General features: G+C 40.2%; 1 protein-coding gene across 1 annotated transcript in view; it reads left to right on the forward strand.

Moving 5' to 3' along the window:
• The window catches only part of LOC138743573 (dedicator of cytokinesis protein 2-like), a 699,740-nt gene that overhangs the window by 508,488 nt on the left and 172,624 nt on the right, over positions 1 to 18,628 (forward strand). Inside the window, exon 30 of the mRNA XM_069899077.1 lies at positions 9,088 to 9,182. Coding sequence (XP_069755178.1) covers positions 9,088 to 9,182 — 95 coding nt within the window. The remainder of the gene's footprint in view (positions 1 to 9,087; positions 9,183 to 18,628) is intronic.

An 18,628-nucleotide genomic window follows, 5' to 3' on the forward strand; every position in this document is an offset into this window, starting at 1 on the left:
TAGTTGTTGCCCCCCCCTTTGTTTCTAACCATTATGTTAATCCATCGATCATTTTCATTCTCTGTCGGCCTCTGCTTCTTTTAACTTCCAGCTTTCCAGTTGGAAGTAAATGTTCTAATGTATCTCTTCACATGATGTGTGCAAAGAATTTTGATTTCTGTTTTATGATTCTTTTAAGTAATGTACATTTTGCTTTTGTTTTTTTGTGGAACTTCTTTGTTTGTTGTCCTGTCCATATATGATATGCATAGCATTCTTCTGAGAAACCACATCCCTGCTGCATTGATTCTTTCCTCCATTACATTTGTGATGGTCCACGACTTGCAGTCGTATATCAATGTAAGAAGAATGTAGCAGCTGACAGTTCTAAGGTGGACATCAATTTCTGTTTTATTGTTCATTAGGATGTTTCCCATTTCTATAAATGCTGTTCTTGCTTTTATGTCTATCCCACATTTGCCATCAAATGTTCCCCATGATCCAAGGTACTTGAAGTTGTGAACTTGTTTCAGGATTTCATTTCTCAATCTGATCCTACGTTTTGAAAAATCAGGTTTCTTTGATATTACCATCACTTCAGTTTTATTTTTGTTTAAAGTTAGACCAACTTTTTTGCTCTCTGGGTTGATGGTAGATACTAATTTCTGTAAACTACTTCATTATTTGCCTAGCTTGTCCTCCTATACTTATTCCATGTAGGTCATGTTTCATTCTCATGATGTTTTCACTGTACAGGGAGAACAGGAACTGGAGATAGAACACAACCCTGTCTGACTCCTCACTTTATTGGCTGATATTCACCAATCTCGCTGTCTATCCGTATGGCTCCTCTTTGTTGCCAGTAGAAAATCCTGATTATTCTTAATATTAATTAAGCATTTTCATGATGACTTGGTGTTTCACTGTGTCAAAAACTTTTGTGTCGTCAGTGAAACAGAAGTATAGGTCTTGCTGTACTTCTTTTGACCTCTCAATAGTATTCCTGAGAATATAAGTGGTATTTGATGTTCCCTTGCCTTCGCAAAGTTCTTCACTAATCTCTGGTTTAATTTTGTTTCTTATTCTGAACATGATGATAGTGCTTTTCTGAGGTGGGTCATTAAAATAATCGTCCTGTGTTGTCCACACTCTGTTGCACCTGGTTTCTTTGGCAGTGCAATGAATACCTTCTTTAAAAAGATCTTCTAGTACTTTGCCACTGTTATATATTCTATTCAAGAGCCAGCTCTTCAGCGCTTGACGTCCTGTTTTGCGGAAACTGCCAAAGTGTTTGGCCTGGAAGTCAGCCTGAAGAAAACTGAGGTCCTCCATCAGCCAGCTCCCCAGCATGACTACCAGCCCCCCCACATCTCCATCGGGCACACAAAACTCAAAACGGTCAACCAGTTTACCTATCTCGGCTGCACCATTTCATCAGATGCAAGGATCGACAATGAGATAGACAACAGACTCGCCAAGGCAAATAGCGCCTTTGGAAGTCTGCACAAAAGAGTATGGAAAAACAACCAACTGAAAAACCTCACAAAGATAAGCGTATACAGAGCCGTTGTCATACCCACACTCCTGTTCGGCTCCGAATCATGGGTCCTCTACCGGCATCACCTACGGCTCCTAGAACGCTTCCACCAGCGTTGTCTCCGCTCCATCCTCAACATCCATTGGAGCGCTTTCATCCCTAACGTCGAAGTACTCGAGATGGCAGAGGTCGACAGCATCGAGTCCACGCTGCTGAAGATCCAGCTGCGCTGGGTGGGTCATGTCTCCAGAATGGAGGACCATCGCCTTCCCAAGATCGTGTTATATGGCGAGCTCTCCACTGGCCACCGTGACAGAGGTGCACCAAAGAAAAGGTGCAAGGACTGCCTAAAGAAATCTCTTGGTGCCTGCCACATTGACCACCGCCAGTGGGCTGATATCGCCTCAAACCGTGCATCTTGGCGCCTCACAGTTTGGCGGGCAGCAACCTCCTTTGAAGAAGACCGCAGAGCCCACCTCACTGACAAAAGGCAAAGGAGGAAAAACCCAACACCCAACCCCAACCAACCATTTTTCCCCTGCAGCCGCTGCAACCGTGTCTGCCTGTCCCGCATCGGACTTGTCAGCCACAAACGAGCCTGCAGCTGACTTGGACTTTTACCCCCTCCATAAATCTTCGTCCGCGAAGCCAAGCCAAAGATATTCTATTCAATATGATTACTAATTCCTCTGCACCAAAATCTTCTACAGTTCAATCGGAATGCTATCTGATCCTGATAATCTCCCCTTTTGCATTTTCTTCATAGCATATCCCACTTCTTTCATTATTTCTGGGTCCTCGTCCCTCTTGCCAATATCAAAGGTGTCCTCTCATTCTTTGTCGTCGTATAGATCTTTGATGCATTCCTTTTTCCATACTTGTAGAGCCGCCTGATAGCTATTGGTAAAAAAAAATTACTGTTCATAAACCTAGATGTGCTGGACTTCTGGCTTCAGACCATTCTACCCAAAGGTAACAGTGAGAAGAGAGCATGGCAAGGGTCCTGGGTTTCTTTTATGATGTTGGCTCTCTTCTTGAGGCAGCGCCTCAAGTAGGTGATTTCACTGTACAGGTCAGTGCCTGTGATGGACTTACCTGGGTTTGACACTTTCTGCAGCCACCTGTGCACTCAAGTTTCCAAACCAGGCTGTGATGCGACACACCAGCATACCTTCCACAGTGTACATGCAGAAATACAATTGAGTATTCGACGGCATGACAAATCACCTCAGACCCTTGAGAACGTTGATGTGCCTACTTCACAGTTGCATTGTCTTTTCGTGTTCTTCTGCCCAAGTGGATCATCTCGCACTTCTCTGTGTTTCATTTCACCTGCTATTTGTCTGCTCCATTCAGTCAGCTTGACATATATTACAATCCTCCATATACGGTAGAATACCCATTTTCTGGAATTCAATCAACGGGAAGCCCAAACAACTGGCAAAAAAAAAAATGAGGAAAGAAATGAATACATAAAACTTAATGTAAACAAGAATAAAAATTTAAATTAATATTTAAAATGGCAGAAGTAATTGTTGTCTGAAACAACACACAACCCCTTGGTGAAGATGGGAGTAAACATTCAGCCAACAGAGTGCTCCAATTGTATCCTTCCCACAGCAGCAAGTTGAATAAAGTTTGAATAAAGTGGTGTTTGAATGAAATAGCAGCTCCCAGGATAAAGAGCCGGTCAATGCCACTTGCCTATTGGGACGACTCTGCCAAAGCATCTCCCTATCTTTGCCTAGTAAGAATCTTTACTGTTATTTGATTTGGATATATTAGTAATGCTTTATCTGTAAACTTGGGGGAGGGCAGGTTAATTATGATGATGGCAGGGTAGCGGGTAGCGAGTAGCACAAAACTGTTACAGCAACAGCAAACAGGGGTCGAATTTAAATTTTGTACGTTACAGAAATTACCTGATTAAAGTAAACTTTATATAATTAATAATACTATACTGATTTTTTTTTCAAATTACTTTACTTTTTACATTGTCTTTTGTCTTTTAAACTGTGTATTCTTAATGCAGGTGTCTTAGTTAGGCATTGTAGCTCAGTCAACCGGAAAATTTGGATGTGAGGTATCATGATCCCCGTAGGTGCTGGATAATGGCGATTCTAGTGTACAATACAATTGCTACATTCAAAATGGTCGGGATCGGGCCTATTTTGGATAAATGTTTTTATCGTAGAACCAGTCTTTTTTTAAAAATGGCCCTGTAGCCACAGCAAATTACTTGTAATGGCATTTAAACAACAAGGTAAGGCTGTTTAAGCATTAAAATAATGTTTAATTCTCACCAAAAAAAATTGCTGCCCACTGCCAATCACTGACATCTCCCCACTGAGGCCCAGTTCGAGCCAGGAGCTTGAGGGCTCCACTCTGGCCTGGGAGCTTGAGGTCCCCACTGAGGTCCGCTGCTGCCGGGTGCCAGGAGCCCTACATCCACGATCAGTTCATCTCTGAAAATGTTTTAGATAAATAAGGATTTTTGATATCCTTATTTCTTAATTTTGGATAACTGAGAAAAATCCAATTTTGGATAATCGGAACTTTGTACACTTTGTGATATCTCTAAACTTTGAAATAAAACCCACATACTCAAATCCAAGTCATTAATATATGATCAAAAATGGCACTGACATCCCTCCCTCCCAGAAGAGAACATCACCATCTACCATCCTTCAGTCTGATAAGCAAGAATTTAGCACTCCAGAGAAACTACAAGATGCAGATGACTGAAATCTGAAATAAAAGCAGAAAATGTAGGGAAAAATAAGCAAGTCAGGCAACATTCATGGAAAGTGTGAATAATAATCTTTCAGGTTGCATCTCCTTTGTCAGAATTGGGGAAAAGAGAAAAACTATGTTAGATCTTTGTGGAGAAGGTGAGTGAAGTGGTGTGGGAGTATTGTTGTAGGAGAAAGGGAATTTCACATATTTGGTAAAGCTGGGGTTATCTTGGCAATAAGTTGCAAAAACAGAGCAGTAAATTGGTAAAATGGAAGTAGTAATAGTGAAAAAAAGGAACTAAATCTCTGAACTAAAGAAAGTTAGAGGATGAGAATACAAATGTATGAAAGAAAAGTGGTGGTGGCTCATTCCCAGAAGATTCAGACTGAGCTAATGTCGAGAAAAATAAGTCTTTCAATTGCACAGATGGATTATTTATAGCAGAAATTACTGGTTCTGATCAAAATCAGTGAGTCAACCGAAGATTGCAAAATTTGACACCGAGTCCAGAAGGACTATGTGCTACACACTCTGACAGAAGATGAGCTATTGTTCCTCAAGTTTACACTGGGCTTCACTATAAGAGAACAGGAAAGGCCACAGAAAGAGAAGGATGGAGAGGTAAAATTACTGGCCCTGAGTTGCCTCTATGTTCTGAGTGCAGGTGCTCCATAAAGAGGTTCACCTATCACCAATAAGATGGGACCACTGTTCAACAGGCTGGAAGGAGATCTCTGCTCAGTCCTAATGAAGGATGTTGCCCCAAAATGTTGATCATTCCTTTTCCTCTGCAGAGGCTGCTCAACCCATTGAGTTCCTCCAGCTGATTGTCTTTGGTTCAGTTTCCAACAACCATGGTCTCATATGTTTACTATTCTACCGTGAGGTCCTTTCAAAGCATGTTGACTTTGAAGAAGTTTCCCTTTTTTCCCACTGCAGTATTGTGGAAGGATTTCAATCGGAAATGCTGACAAGTTCTTTTCCTCTCACCAATGCTGCTCGAACCCATAGATTTGTTCCTGCCATTCATTATTTGTTCCAAATTCTTGTGCCCTTTTGAAGATTGTTGGCCATCAGGGTGGTGGGAAGAAAAGAGGTGAAAGAACCGATGTTGGACTTCCAGGGATTTTAAAATGGGAAGTTGTCATTCATTGAACAGCGGAATGAAAATAAATTTCTTCACCCACCGATCAGGGCTGTGGAGGCTCAGTGGCAGCACATATTCAAAGTTGAAGTTGATAGAATTTTGGATTTTACAGCAAATGAGATATATGGGATAAAGCTGAGAAGAATTATTGAAATCCTAAACAGTTATGCTTTCATTAAATACAAGAGCAGCTCACAAGGTCCGAAGAGCCTATTCCTTGCTCTTATTTCTTGTGTAGTATTTTTCTATTACCTACATTGAATTTAAACTTCAGGTTGTTTCATCTGAGCTTCCCAGGGAATTGTTTTACTGTTGTAACTTGTAAACATCAATACTTTTATATTTTTTTCTGAATATTTAATCAAAAGTATTCAAAAGTTCTTTGATGCATGAACGGTATAAAATACACAAAGCAGCAAAACAAAGTAAAAACACTGGCATTATAACCAGCAGGAAGGTCACAAAGAATCAGGGTTTTAGAAAGCAAGGGGGGCACTTCAACAAGGGAACAAGTGTACTGACAGAATTCAGAGCAAATCCATTGTTCCTATGGTCCCAACAGGACGATGGATTTGCCCTATGATTTTACATAGTCACTGTAACTTCATTTCCCAAGCCAACGAACATGTTGGGCCTGCGGTGTGAATATACCTTCAGGGGGGAAAAAACATGACTGGGATGAAAATGAAAGTTCCAGAAGGACAGCAATAAGAAATTGTGCTTACATATTCATCATCTCAATGCACTTTGCAAAGGTGTCTTGAGGCAACATTTGACATTAAGAGAGCATGAGAAAAAAGGATAGTTTTTTTGGACCAAAAGTAAACTTTATTCACAAAAACTATTTACAAAAGGAAACCCCTTCAATGTCTCTTAGTTTGGTAGCCATACATTTCCATCACTATACATTCTTTCATTCATTTCTATTTATAAAATTATCACTACTGTGGCATCTTATCATTACTTCCCGCTCTGTTGTTTGAGGGGCTTCCTTTTGGTCTCAGCCCCTCAGTTCCTGGTAATGAAAGGACTCTAGACTACAATGCTTTGCCACAGTTCCCTCATGGCTGCACTAAACCTCAGTACATCCCTCAGCAGGTACTCCTGTAGCCTGGAATGCATAGGTTGGCAGCATTCCTGCACCAACATCTCCAAGGGCTGAAAGACCAATCAGTTTCAGGCAGGTCTAAGTGCACATTTAACCAAGTTGATGATCTTCCAGCAGTCCTCGATGTCTGACTATGTGTGCATCTCCAGGAACAGCCTGTATATCAGAGAATCCTCTGTCACACTGCTGCTGGGGATAAACTGTGACAAGGATCCTTGCTTTTTTCTCCATATCTCTTCGCAAAACTGTATTCTGCAAAGAAATAGGCAACTGTCTCCTCTCCACTTCAGTCATCTCAGGGACAATGTACATTGTGGATAATGTTCTGGATGTACATGAAGGATATGACTGGGAGGGCCCCTGTCACTGCCACTCAGGCCAAGTTCAATCCAAACTTGGTTGGAGAGACAGATATTAAGGTGCTATTCGATGATGATGATATTCCCATTGGTTTAGTTACAACCGACCTTTTAGTTTGCTGTTAGTGAGAATAGCAATGCCATTAACAATTGGCCTTTTAATTTCTCAAGTCTTTTATTTGTTACTTGGTCTCAGTCGTTTTTTCATTTGAGAAAATTCTCAATGTTTTGAAGGATATCAGAAGAAATTGCAACATGTGACATAAATCTGCTCCAAATTCTATAGGAGTACGTCATCCACGAGAAATCTGAACCCTCTTCTCTTGGTTTGATTCAGAGGGCAAGGGTTTTGAGAAACATGTTTGCAAGGGGAGCAGAAAATTTTGATGAGATTTACATTATATGCTCCAATATTTTCTTTAGGAGAGTGTGCATGAGTTGATTTTATTGGAATCAATTGATATCTTCTGTAGTTGAGTTATCTCTTGGGCAGGAGGGGTGATTCATTGTATCAAAGCCAGAGGTGCAAGCTACATTCCCCCAGCTCTGCCAGCAAGAGTTAGACAGATATCTTGCTGAGCGGTAGATCATCTCATGCAAAATGTGTGTCCTGTAAATAACAGCCAGAATTGTCTCTTAAATTTGTTTCAAACACCTCAGGGATTCGGACGGGATTTCCATATTCTCTTCCCTTATTTGTGCTGTTCTTGCCTTTTGTGTGATGTTAAAAGTTCTCCATGAGATCAATGGGGCCAGACAGTCTTAGTGTTATCCTTAAAACACTCTGACTGTGGGAAAGACTATTCACATCAAGGGCTGTCATTTTCATAGGCCTACTTGATTTTTCTCTGCAGCTAAACTGCATTCAAACTGCCTGAATGGGAGTTCTTGATGTTTGAGGAATGGTTTAAAGTTCTTAAACTTTATTTAAATTTCAAATTTAGACACAGGTCATTTTGACCCACAAGTCCGTGCCACCCAATTGACTTACAACCCTACTGTTTTGAACAGTAGGAAGAAACCGGAGCCCCCTGGGGAAAGCCCATGCAGACACGGGGAGAACATACAAACTCCTTACAGACAGCATGAGATTCGAACCCCGGTCCCGATCACTGATGCTATTAAGGCATTGTGATAACCACTATGCCAACTGTCTCCCATCTAACCGCTATGCCAACCATTCTGCCTCTTTTATTTGCTATTGATATGTGAGGATTGCTGTGTTTGTGACTGGGTTCCAGAGGCAGTATAAGAAACATGTACAGTGATGATGATGGCCTTGGTCAGGGACTGACATCATCACTAGGTCCTTTCAAATTGCAGCACCCAGGTCGCCCTCCTGGGACCCAGGTGAGATGACTGGGTCGTGTATGCACCTTTCAAATGGCAGCCTAACCTACAAGTTAAATCGCCAACCCGGCAGTTTAAGGAGGATCCTGCCCCTGCGATGATATGATGATTGACGCGTCACGCAGCCACAGGGAATCCACTGTTCCCTGTGTCCTTTCTGTTTAAAGTTCCAGAGTAATCGGGTGAGTCATTTCCCCTTTCAAATAGGCAGAGGAGGACACCCGAGAAAGTTTTACTGGGTTCCCTGACCACCTCTGAGGTCGGTCTTGGACCCAGGTAAATTTTGACTGGGCTTGCCCATTCTGACCATTCAAATAACCCTGTGCCTGGGTCTTCAACCTAGTAAGTTGCCAGTTTGACTCTATTTGACAAGCCAATTTGAAAGGGCATATTAGTACACTGAGCAAAAAGGCATAAAGGTCGGGACACTGACCATACAGATAGGCAGTTTCCAATGAGCCAAGACTGATGTCACAGTTGGCATTAATTATGGATATTCAATGATAGGATGTTTGCCCACAGTACGATCTTCTCAATACTAACATTACAGCTCAACTGCCAGGTCACCTACAAAGTCAAGGAATTTTCAGGCACAGCATAGTTTTATCGTCAGAGGAATGTAAAGTTCTCCAGTGTTCATTTTTGGTCTTCTTTGCCTCTTGAATATGAGATTATAGTCCATTTATATTATGAAAACATTGAACTCCCGGTTCAAAGGAAGATTACAATTGGGAAAATCACTGAGATGCAGCAATAATTAGATGAATTTCAACCAAGGTGACGGGTCATTTATTTCAGTACTTTATATAGTAGTCAATTTTGTAGATCACTGGTTTTGTCACATGTTCCTAACCAATGGATATTCCCTCAGGATTTCTTCATGGAAACTTTCATCTTGTTCATGGATCTGATAAAAAAGAATGTCTACCCTGCTGATTGGATGGCTATGAGCATGGTGCAAAACAGGTAGGAACTCCAATCTTCATTACCTGCCCCATGACATCAACTGTGGCAGCTCTTCTTGCCTCAGAGATAGAACGTTAAAGCCTCAAATTCAGGTCCAGCTAGAGTCTGTGTTGAAGTATGGGGTGGGGGTTGGTGGAATGTGACTGTCTAATGATGGCAGTGCCTGTTTTTGTAGATGCTGCTAATCTCCTCTCAAGTGAATGTAAACAAACTTGGGGTTTTAATTAAACAGAGAGTTTTGCTAAGTAGGTTTCTATGGGAAATTGTGAGGTGGTGCTCTAAAAGTATCATCCATTTCTTCAGCTAGATACAGAAAATGTAATTGAGATGAAAGAATGTAGGACCTTGTTTCAGAATGGGAATCTGACCTAAGTCTCTGCACATTGTTATCAGAAGTGTTCCCATTGTGTTCCATGTCTTAGATGGCTTAATTGAGTTGAAATTATGAATTAGATTAATATGAATTAATTAGAGTAGGAAACACAGAATTTCATGGCTCGTTCATGACAATAGAATATGATTGTCTTGAGTTGAAGCAGGAGACCGATGTTTATTAATAATGTTACTTCTCTTGAATAAAAACAGTTAAGCGGCAACTAATTTATGGTACAATTGATGAACCAAGGATTTAAGTGGAAAAATGTGTTGTAACACTGGGTTGTGAGATGACAGAAATGATATTTTCACTGAGGGAGGACATAAACCACAGTTTGCAACATGGAGTGAGTTTACTCACTCCGAAAAGATTCAGTACTGTTTGGTACTTGCGTGAGAACTTGCAGGGGAAACTTAGGGAACCGCGCCATTCATGCTAATCATATGAGGTTCATGATTCCTTTATTGTCGTGTCATGATACATGTAATATTACATGAAATTGCCTTCTACCTGCCATAAGGCAGAAATAGAGTCACCATTAGTGTTGCCTGGCACCTCTTACAGTATGAGAGAAAGAAGCAGAAGAGAGACCCTTCAGAGACACTGTTACCCTTCAGCAAATCAGTGAAAAATCTATCAGCCCAAAAGAAATAATGCGTCTTTCCAGAACATTAATTCCAAGGGAAAATTTGATCTTGAATTATGAAAAAGTCAAAAGCCCAGAAGGATGAATAAAGGAGAGATGGTATCCTGAAATTTCCCACTTTATGAACAAAATAAACCTGCCAAAGGAGATGTTTACTTGACAGTGGAGATGAACATGCTATCCCAAGCAGCTTGTGAAAACACTGCTGTGCCTCAGGGCTGCTGGAGTAACTCGGTGTGCCAGGCAGTATCCATGGATAGAGATGGTCAGTCAATGTCTTGGTTCGGTGTCCTTTATTGAGAATAAAGTAGGAAGAAGATGATCAAGGGGTAAGATGCTGGTGAGGAGCTGAGTTGATAGGATTTTGGACAGAATGTGGGAAAGGTGAAAAGACAGGACATGTGGGAGATGGCTGGGATGCATGGAGGGGGAGAGGGTTAGAGAGAAAAGTAAGAACAGGAGTGGGAAGGGTTGAAAACCAGGTGGAGGTGGGGATAATCAAAATTAAGAAAATTGAAGTTCATTGCATTGGGTTTAAGGCTGTACAGGAGACAAATAAGGTGGTGTCCCTCAAGATGATAACTGGCTTTATCCTGGTAATGGATAAGACTGAGGACAGACATGAAAGGAATTAAAATAGTTGACAACTAGGAGTTCAAGCATCAACCCAAAGACAGCTTCAAGGGCTTATCACTGAGGGAGGACATAAACCACAGTTTGCAACATGGAGTGAGTTTATTCACTCTGAAAAGATTTAGTACTGTTTGGTGCTTACGTAAGAACTTGCAGGGGAAACTTAGGGAACCGCGTCATTCATGCTAATCATATGAGGTTCATATGATAAACTACTCAGTTTATCTCAAATAGAATTTACATTCAGATTTCCTCACTGTATGTGATACATTTGTATGGTTTTATACAAATCTACCAGTATCATCTTCAACACTTTCCTAATGATAAATATACTGTATCAACATACTAAATTATGTCTCCAACATTTCTTTATTTTAAAATAAAATTAATCCCAGTGAGTATGGGCACCAGCCAAACTCTAAAGATTTGCTAAAGATGTTGTTCTCTTGCATGATCCTTACATGTGGGTCAATGTGTATCCATGGAAGGCATTAGGCAAATGATGTCTTGCCAAACTCCCTTGTCACAGGCTTTCTATGTCAAGTTTACCAATCAACATGCCCTCATCCAGCGTCACTTCTCACTGCCAACTGCATCCAATCTCAAAGATCCCATTCAAACTATCTTGTAAACAAGCGAAGCATTTAAAAAAAATGAAATGATACAACTAGAGAAAATGAAATTGAATAATGCTGATGGTTTACTGCTTTTTATTTCTAATCGCGACTTCATTGGCTTCTATGCTTTCTTTAATTTTTCATTTTAGTCAATTTTCAGGTTATAAGTTAAATTTACATAAAAGTGGACTTTTTTCTTTGAATAATTTGGCACCAATAAATACTAACCTTCCTTTTAAGATATTAAGAAATCAATTTACTTATTTGGGTGTATCAATTATTAAAAATTATAAACACTGAGTCAAAGAAAATTTTCTCACTTTAATAAAATGCATAAGAGGAGCATTATCAAGTTAGTCATCCCTTTCTTTATCGTTGGATGGTCAAATAATTTCTATTAAATTGAATATAATACCTAAATTTATTTATTTTTTCCAGCCTTTGCCTGTTTTATTCCTGTCTTTTTTTAAATTCCCTTGATTCAATCTCATATATGGAAGAATAAACACCCTCACCTAAATAAAGTCCTACAGAAACTTAAAAAGAATGGAGGTTTCGCCTTACCAAACATAGGTTCAATTATTGGACAGTCAATATACAAAATCTTTACATTTTGGTCATATTAAATTAACCTTGAAGACTCTCCAATATGGGTTTCTTTAGAATCTAATTCTGTTACAAAATTTTCTATTATTTTTCTTCTTGCATCTTCACTTCCCATATCTTTAAATAAAGTTACTGGCAATCCAGTGGTTAAACACACTTTGAGCATCTAAATACAATTTAGAAAACATTTTTGGTTTACTGAGATTTTTCTTTCTAGTCCTATTTTTTATCTAATTATTTCTTTAAACCTTCCATGATTGACATAAAATATGATAAGCATTAAATATTTTAAAGGTTAATTTATTGAGGGAATAATGCTTCATTTGCACAACTGTCAGTTAAATATAGCTTACCAAATACTCATTTTTTTGTTATTTACAGGTTAGAGATTTTTTTGCAATCTCAATTATACACATTTCCTAAGAACATTGATAAGAATTTAATAGATGTAATTTTTAATTTACAACCTTTTTATAATGACATTATAAAATATCTGACATTTATGATATGTTCTTGAGAATAAGAGAGGCTCCCTCAGATAAAATTAAAAAAGCTTGGGAACAGGACCAACGGTTTTTAATCTCTGAAGAAACTTTTAAATTAGATAACACCTCATCTTTATGTGCCCGCCACTCCCTCCTACAATTTAAAGTAGTTCATAGGGCTCACATGTCCAAAGTCAATCTATCTTGCTTCTATATGGATGTATCTCCTCGTTGTGATACATACCACAATGTAGGTGCTGTAAGTACCTGCTACAAGCTATGGCTCTGTGGAGCCTATCGTGGAGGAGGAGTTATAGCTGTATGCAGGTTAGCTCAAAAAGAACACACTGTTCCCAAAAAGAACGATACAAACCCCAGTTGAGTGTAGTTAATTGGACTCGCAGTACTGCTGTTATTCTCAAGCTGAGGGGCGTGGTCATTTGCGATCTGCGAGGGCAGTGCTGCTGGCCTCATACAGCCTGCTGGATTGTCGTGTTCTTCCTTCATTTTGTGAGGCACCCTGAGGGGGCTATGAAGGGCGGCCACAATGCTTCATTAATTCATATGTTTTGGACATGCAAGAGTCTTGGGAAATACTGGAATGAAGTATTTCAAACTTTATCTGTACCTTTAAAGTTAATTTTAAGCTTAATCCTTTAACTGCCTTGTTTGGTATTTTTGGAGCGAGTTGAATAATGGCATCTGATTTGCATACATTAGCCTTTATTTCTCTTATGGCTAGTTGCTTAAATGGAAGAATGTTGCCCCATGGTATTATGTCATGATTGCCCCATGGTATTATGTCATGATTAAATTTGGACAAGATTAGATGCTCAATTTCTGATATGAATTTCAATTTTCAAACACTGTGGGGACCCTTTTTGAATTACTTTCAAAATCTTTGATTTGGTATTGATGCAGAGGTCTTGACTCATAAGGTAATTCATTATTCCAATAAGGATTTTTTTTTGTTCCCCTCTTTGCCAAACAGCTTCATTTTTGGTAGTGGGTCTAGATTTTATTTTTATATTAAAATAATACTATAATAATTTGTTTGACGGAGAATGCAGGGTACCTTGGATGAACTGGTATGATATAAGTGTAATGTATTCCTTTTTTTTAAAACTTTTAATATGTTTTCTGCATTTTCTGATCCAGAGTTTCAATTGCAATAAAATATTGAAAAAGAATATGTTGCTCTTCTATCACAGAATATGATCTCATAAATAATTACAGTTTGCAAGGCCCAAGAGCAACTTCCCTTGAACTAGTAGACTAGGTGTGAGAGGGAACCTATAGTAAATTGTATTTCCTTACTACCCCCGAGAATATACCATTTAATGGAGCCTGGTCTGTAGTAGGAGGAGGGATATAAATAAATAAAAACAAACAGATTCTAGACACCTGATATGATAACACAAGAATCACTCGGCAGATCAGATAGCATCTATGGAAAGAGGAACAGTCGATGTTTCAATTCTGGAACATTTTATCAGACTGGGGAAGAGGGAAATACAAGAAGCTGAAAAGGTGGGAGGAGGTTTGTGGAGAGCAAAGGAAATATCTGATAGGGTTAATCAAAACGAGGGTCACACTGCAGATGCTGGAATCTGGAGCAACCACCCGTGGGCTGGAGGGCAAATATGCTGGAGAACCTCAGTCGGCCACTCAGAATCCAGAGGAAGCAAAGGGCAACCAACGTTTCAGGCCTGGGCCTTACATCAGCAATGTCAATCTGCTGGAAGATCTCAGCAGGTCAAGCAATCTCCGCCTTGATGAAAAGTTCCAATCCGAAGCATTGAGCACTTTTATCCCCCAATGCTGCTCGACTGCTGAGATCCTCCAGCAGATTGCTTGTTAGGGCTTCTTTCCACGGACAATGGGATTGCTGAATGACCAAAGGAACTGCTCACACTAGACATCCGAGACTCTCATGTTCATGAAACAATATTTATTTATTTAGTTGTATTTGTGAGTGCTCTTCCTACATAAGTATTATTTGTCTGTGTGCTTTGCACTGAGGACCAGAAAATGCTATTTCATCAGGTTGTACAATAAACTTGTCTTGACTTGACTAATGGGGGCAGCTGCCAACACATTAACCTACTATTGCACTCCCAATCAGCCACAATCAGACAGAGAATCATGATTAATAGGCTTTAATCACCTTAACATGTCACCACAGCTTGCATGTTGATATCCTATGGGGATATCTGGGAGGAAGCAGTCACAGGTTCAGGGTTCAGCCCATACAGCTGGACACACACACACCTAACAAAGTGTACAAGAAATGTTGAGGCAAAATAATGGCAGACTGACAGGGTAGTTCATATGTAGAAATAAAGAGAGACCTCCTCGAAATTGGAGAATTTGGTGTTGAGAGAAAAATAAAAAATGTGCAGATGCAGTTAAAACACAGAAATGCTGGAGGAGCTCAGCAGGTCTTGTAGTGTCCATAGGAGATAAAGATATATAACTGATGTTTCTAGCCTGAGTCCTGAATTACAAGGCTTGGGAGAAGGAAAGAATGGGGAGGGGAAGGAGTACAGATCAACAGTCAAATGGGTAGCTCATTTGGCATAGTGGTTAGCACAGTGCCATTACAGGACCAGCGATTGGGACCAGGGTTCAAATCACATGCTGTCTGTAAGGAATCTGTACGTTCTCCCTGTGTCTGCATGCACTTCATCCTTGTGCTCTGGTTTCCTCCCACCCTTCAAAATGCACTGGGAGTTGTAAGTTGATTGCGTTTAATTGGGCGGCACTGGCTTGTGGGCTGAAATGGCCTGTTACCGTCCTGCATGTCTAAATTTAATAATTTTTTTTAAATGGGGGGTGTGGGGGGGTGGTGTTAAGCTCAGAAGGCTACCCAGGCAGAAATTGAGGTGATGCTCTTGTATTGGGTAGGAATCAGAAAGAACGCTTGTATTTTACAAAAACTGCAGCCTCATGTCCTCTAGAAATGAAGGAATTCTTTTGGTGTTGATATTGTATTATTATGGAGACAGTTCTTGGCATCTACTGTATATGTGCACAGTATAAGTTGACAAACAGCAAATGAATGAATAGCTCAGGACGAATATCAGTTCAGACCCATGGCTCAGTTCAATAGCAGGCATTGCGTGTGTCAGCAACCCAATGGGACAAGGAGAAGGATAATTTAGTCATGATTAGACTAAGACTCACATTGCCTATCTCTGACCTTGACTGATGCATCTCAGTAACATTATCTTTAGAGCATTGCTTACTTGAAGGCAAAAGCAAAGAGTAATCTTGCGATTATTCTACATCACCAATCTTTCATTAATCATTGATGATCTGCTTTGCTTTGAACATACGTTATGATGATACCTAATGAAAGAGTTTGGTCCATGCTACTAGTGTGGAAATAGCAGTGCTGAGGTAAGTTGTTGTCTTCACATTGCTCCTTGGCCAAGCACTCAACCTTTTTTTTTTCCACTCACATCCCACTTTAAGTAATCCCTATGCCATCAGTGCTCTGTGATTAGAAAGGGATTGCTTAAGGTGGGATATGGGATGTGGGTGGGAAAGTGTGACAGAGAACTTAGAGGTGATTTGGGAGGAATTGCTAAGAGCAGCTTGCACACACATATTTTAAAACACAGAATATTTGCAGGACTTTTGCAGAGTGCTTTTTGCAAGAGGCAACAAAGTAGCAACATACAGTTTGCCTGGGAGAGCATGTAATCTTTGCAGGCAGAGGGAGAAGAGTTTTGCTCTTAGAGATGGAGTGTGTGAAACAGAGAGAGAAGGACAAAATTCCAGAAATCAGTTCCAGAAGGACAAAGCTAGCAAACTTTGGAAGGGTGCCTTGTCAAAGGAGAAGACTGGCGGTCTGAAAGGTGACCTGAAAGAAAGAGGATCATCTGCCGAACCCTGAAGGGGGAAAGTTTTGTCAACAAGACTGATTGAGAAGGAATCAGTTGCGGATGTCCTGGAAAAGGAATCTCTCTCTGAAAAACAGCAAGAACCCTCCTGAGTGGAAACCATTTGCCTGTTAAGCACTAAAGACTGGTGAACTTTGTTAATGCTAACTTCTGTGCACAGTACAAGAATTGCCTGCAACCAGTGAGATTGGACTGTGATCCAAAGAAATTTTCCAATCTTAAATAGACATTACACACACCTGCGCTTAGTATTAGAGGGGGGATTAAGTAGGTTAGGTAGATTAAGTAAGTAGGTTAAGTAATAAGTTAAAGTTTAATTCTGTTTTCTTTTTCAATTATAATTAAAAACTACTTTTGTTTAAGTAACCCTGTGTTGTGGTGAATATCTACTGCTGGTTTATAGGGTCCTCTCGACTCCGTAACAGAAGGGAAGGTTGAGAATCACTGCTCGAGACCCAATTGTTACTGAAATATTTTGCTTGAGAAAAATAGTCATTGGCCCATATCCTTTGGAGTTCTGAAACTGTGCGCATAACGAGTCCATTAGGCTCGATTAAAACAGTGGTTTTCAAAATTTTTTTCCAATTTGATAACAGGATGACATGAATCTTAATTGGGCTGCTTTATAATAGTTTTAACATTTGGTAATCTTAATCCTCCTTGTTCAAATTTCCAAGTCAGTCTTTATGATGGAATATTTATTTTCTGCATTGCACAGTTTGTTTACATTTTTTCTTTGTTTCCATTTCTCTCTTTTGTATGTGTATCTTTTCTTGAATACAGTTCTTTGCACTACCAATAAGTAGAAATTCTTCCTGGCCTGCAGGAAAAAGAATCTTAGGGTTGTATGTGATGTCATGACAATAATTTTGAATGTTGAATTCAACAGGCTTCACAGCATCTGTAGGAGATGGATAGATGCTTGAGGATTCTGGGCTTGATGGAGGGCTCAGGAGTAGAACATTGAATAGATATCTTTATGGTCACTGTGAGACCCGTTGAGTTCCTCCAGCATTTTCGTGTTTTACTTGTTTATGTGCTTTCAGTCTCTTCGAACTTCTTCTAGAAAGAAGAGAGTGCATCCAGGGTGTGACAGGTCCTTCAGTATGATGGTTGCATTTGCTCGGCAGAGGAAGTTGTAGATGGAGTCCATGGAGGGGAGGAAAATTTGTGTTATGCTCTGATCTACATTCTGTAACTTTTTCAGTTCTTGAGCTGAGCAGCTCCTGTACCAAGCTGCGATGCATCCAGTAAGTCATCTTTCAATGGTGCCTTTGTAGAAGCTGTTGAGGGTCAAGGGAGATATACCAAATTCCCTCAGTCTTCCAAGAAGGTAGAGTGGTGCACTATGGTGTACGACACTGCGACTCTTGTGAGGATGGTTGTGGGGTGTAGTCTGACAGTAAAGCAGCATGAAAAGAATTAAGTTGGCTGCAATCAAATGGATAGGAAAAGAGCATTTGATGGAAGCCATGACAGGGCCAGATATGAAGAGAATTGGGAGAAACTGATCTGTGATGGTGACGCCCACGATATTGGGGTTGGAGTTCCATTTGGGAAATCTGACAAAATGGGCAACCCTTTTGCCGTCTGCTGGTCTAGTGGGAGCCAAAGACAAGTGAATCATCCTACCAAACCCAGAAGCCCTGACACACACACGCACTGCTGGTTGCCTGAAATTACCATTCCAGTGTAGATTCAGCATTGACAATGTTGAGAATGGAAAGCCATGGAGTTCTCCGAGATATGTCGAGGAATGCCCCTCCGGCTGTCTCAGTGTGGAAGGTTGAGAAGGAAGAAGTATCGGGGCTGCCAATGGAGCTGCTGTGGGTATCCTCTGTGCGCCAATTGCCAAACAGACGTGCGAGTTGGGACATTGATTAGCTGCTGAAAGTTTCTCCCAACGTGTAGATGGAGAGTTAAGGAGAATATATGGAGGAGAACCTGAGTTAGGGGAGGATTAGCAAGGAGTTGGATACCTGCTGCAGGCTTAATAGGCCGGGTGCCTGTTCCATGCTGTTTCTCTCTGTGTTGAATTATAAAGAGAGAAATGATATAAATGTTAATACCACACTTGAAGACAAAGTAAAGGTGCTGGACCAAGCTAGAGGCTAACTTGCTCTGGTAGCACATGATAAATGAGTTTATGCTTAATTCCTTGCTGTATTGCTTTAA

This window comes from Narcine bancroftii, chromosome 9, assembly GCF_036971445.1.
Source record: "Narcine bancroftii isolate sNarBan1 chromosome 9, sNarBan1.hap1, whole genome shotgun sequence".
NCBI classification, from domain to species: domain Eukaryota; kingdom Metazoa; phylum Chordata; class Chondrichthyes; order Torpediniformes; family Narcinidae; genus Narcine; species Narcine bancroftii.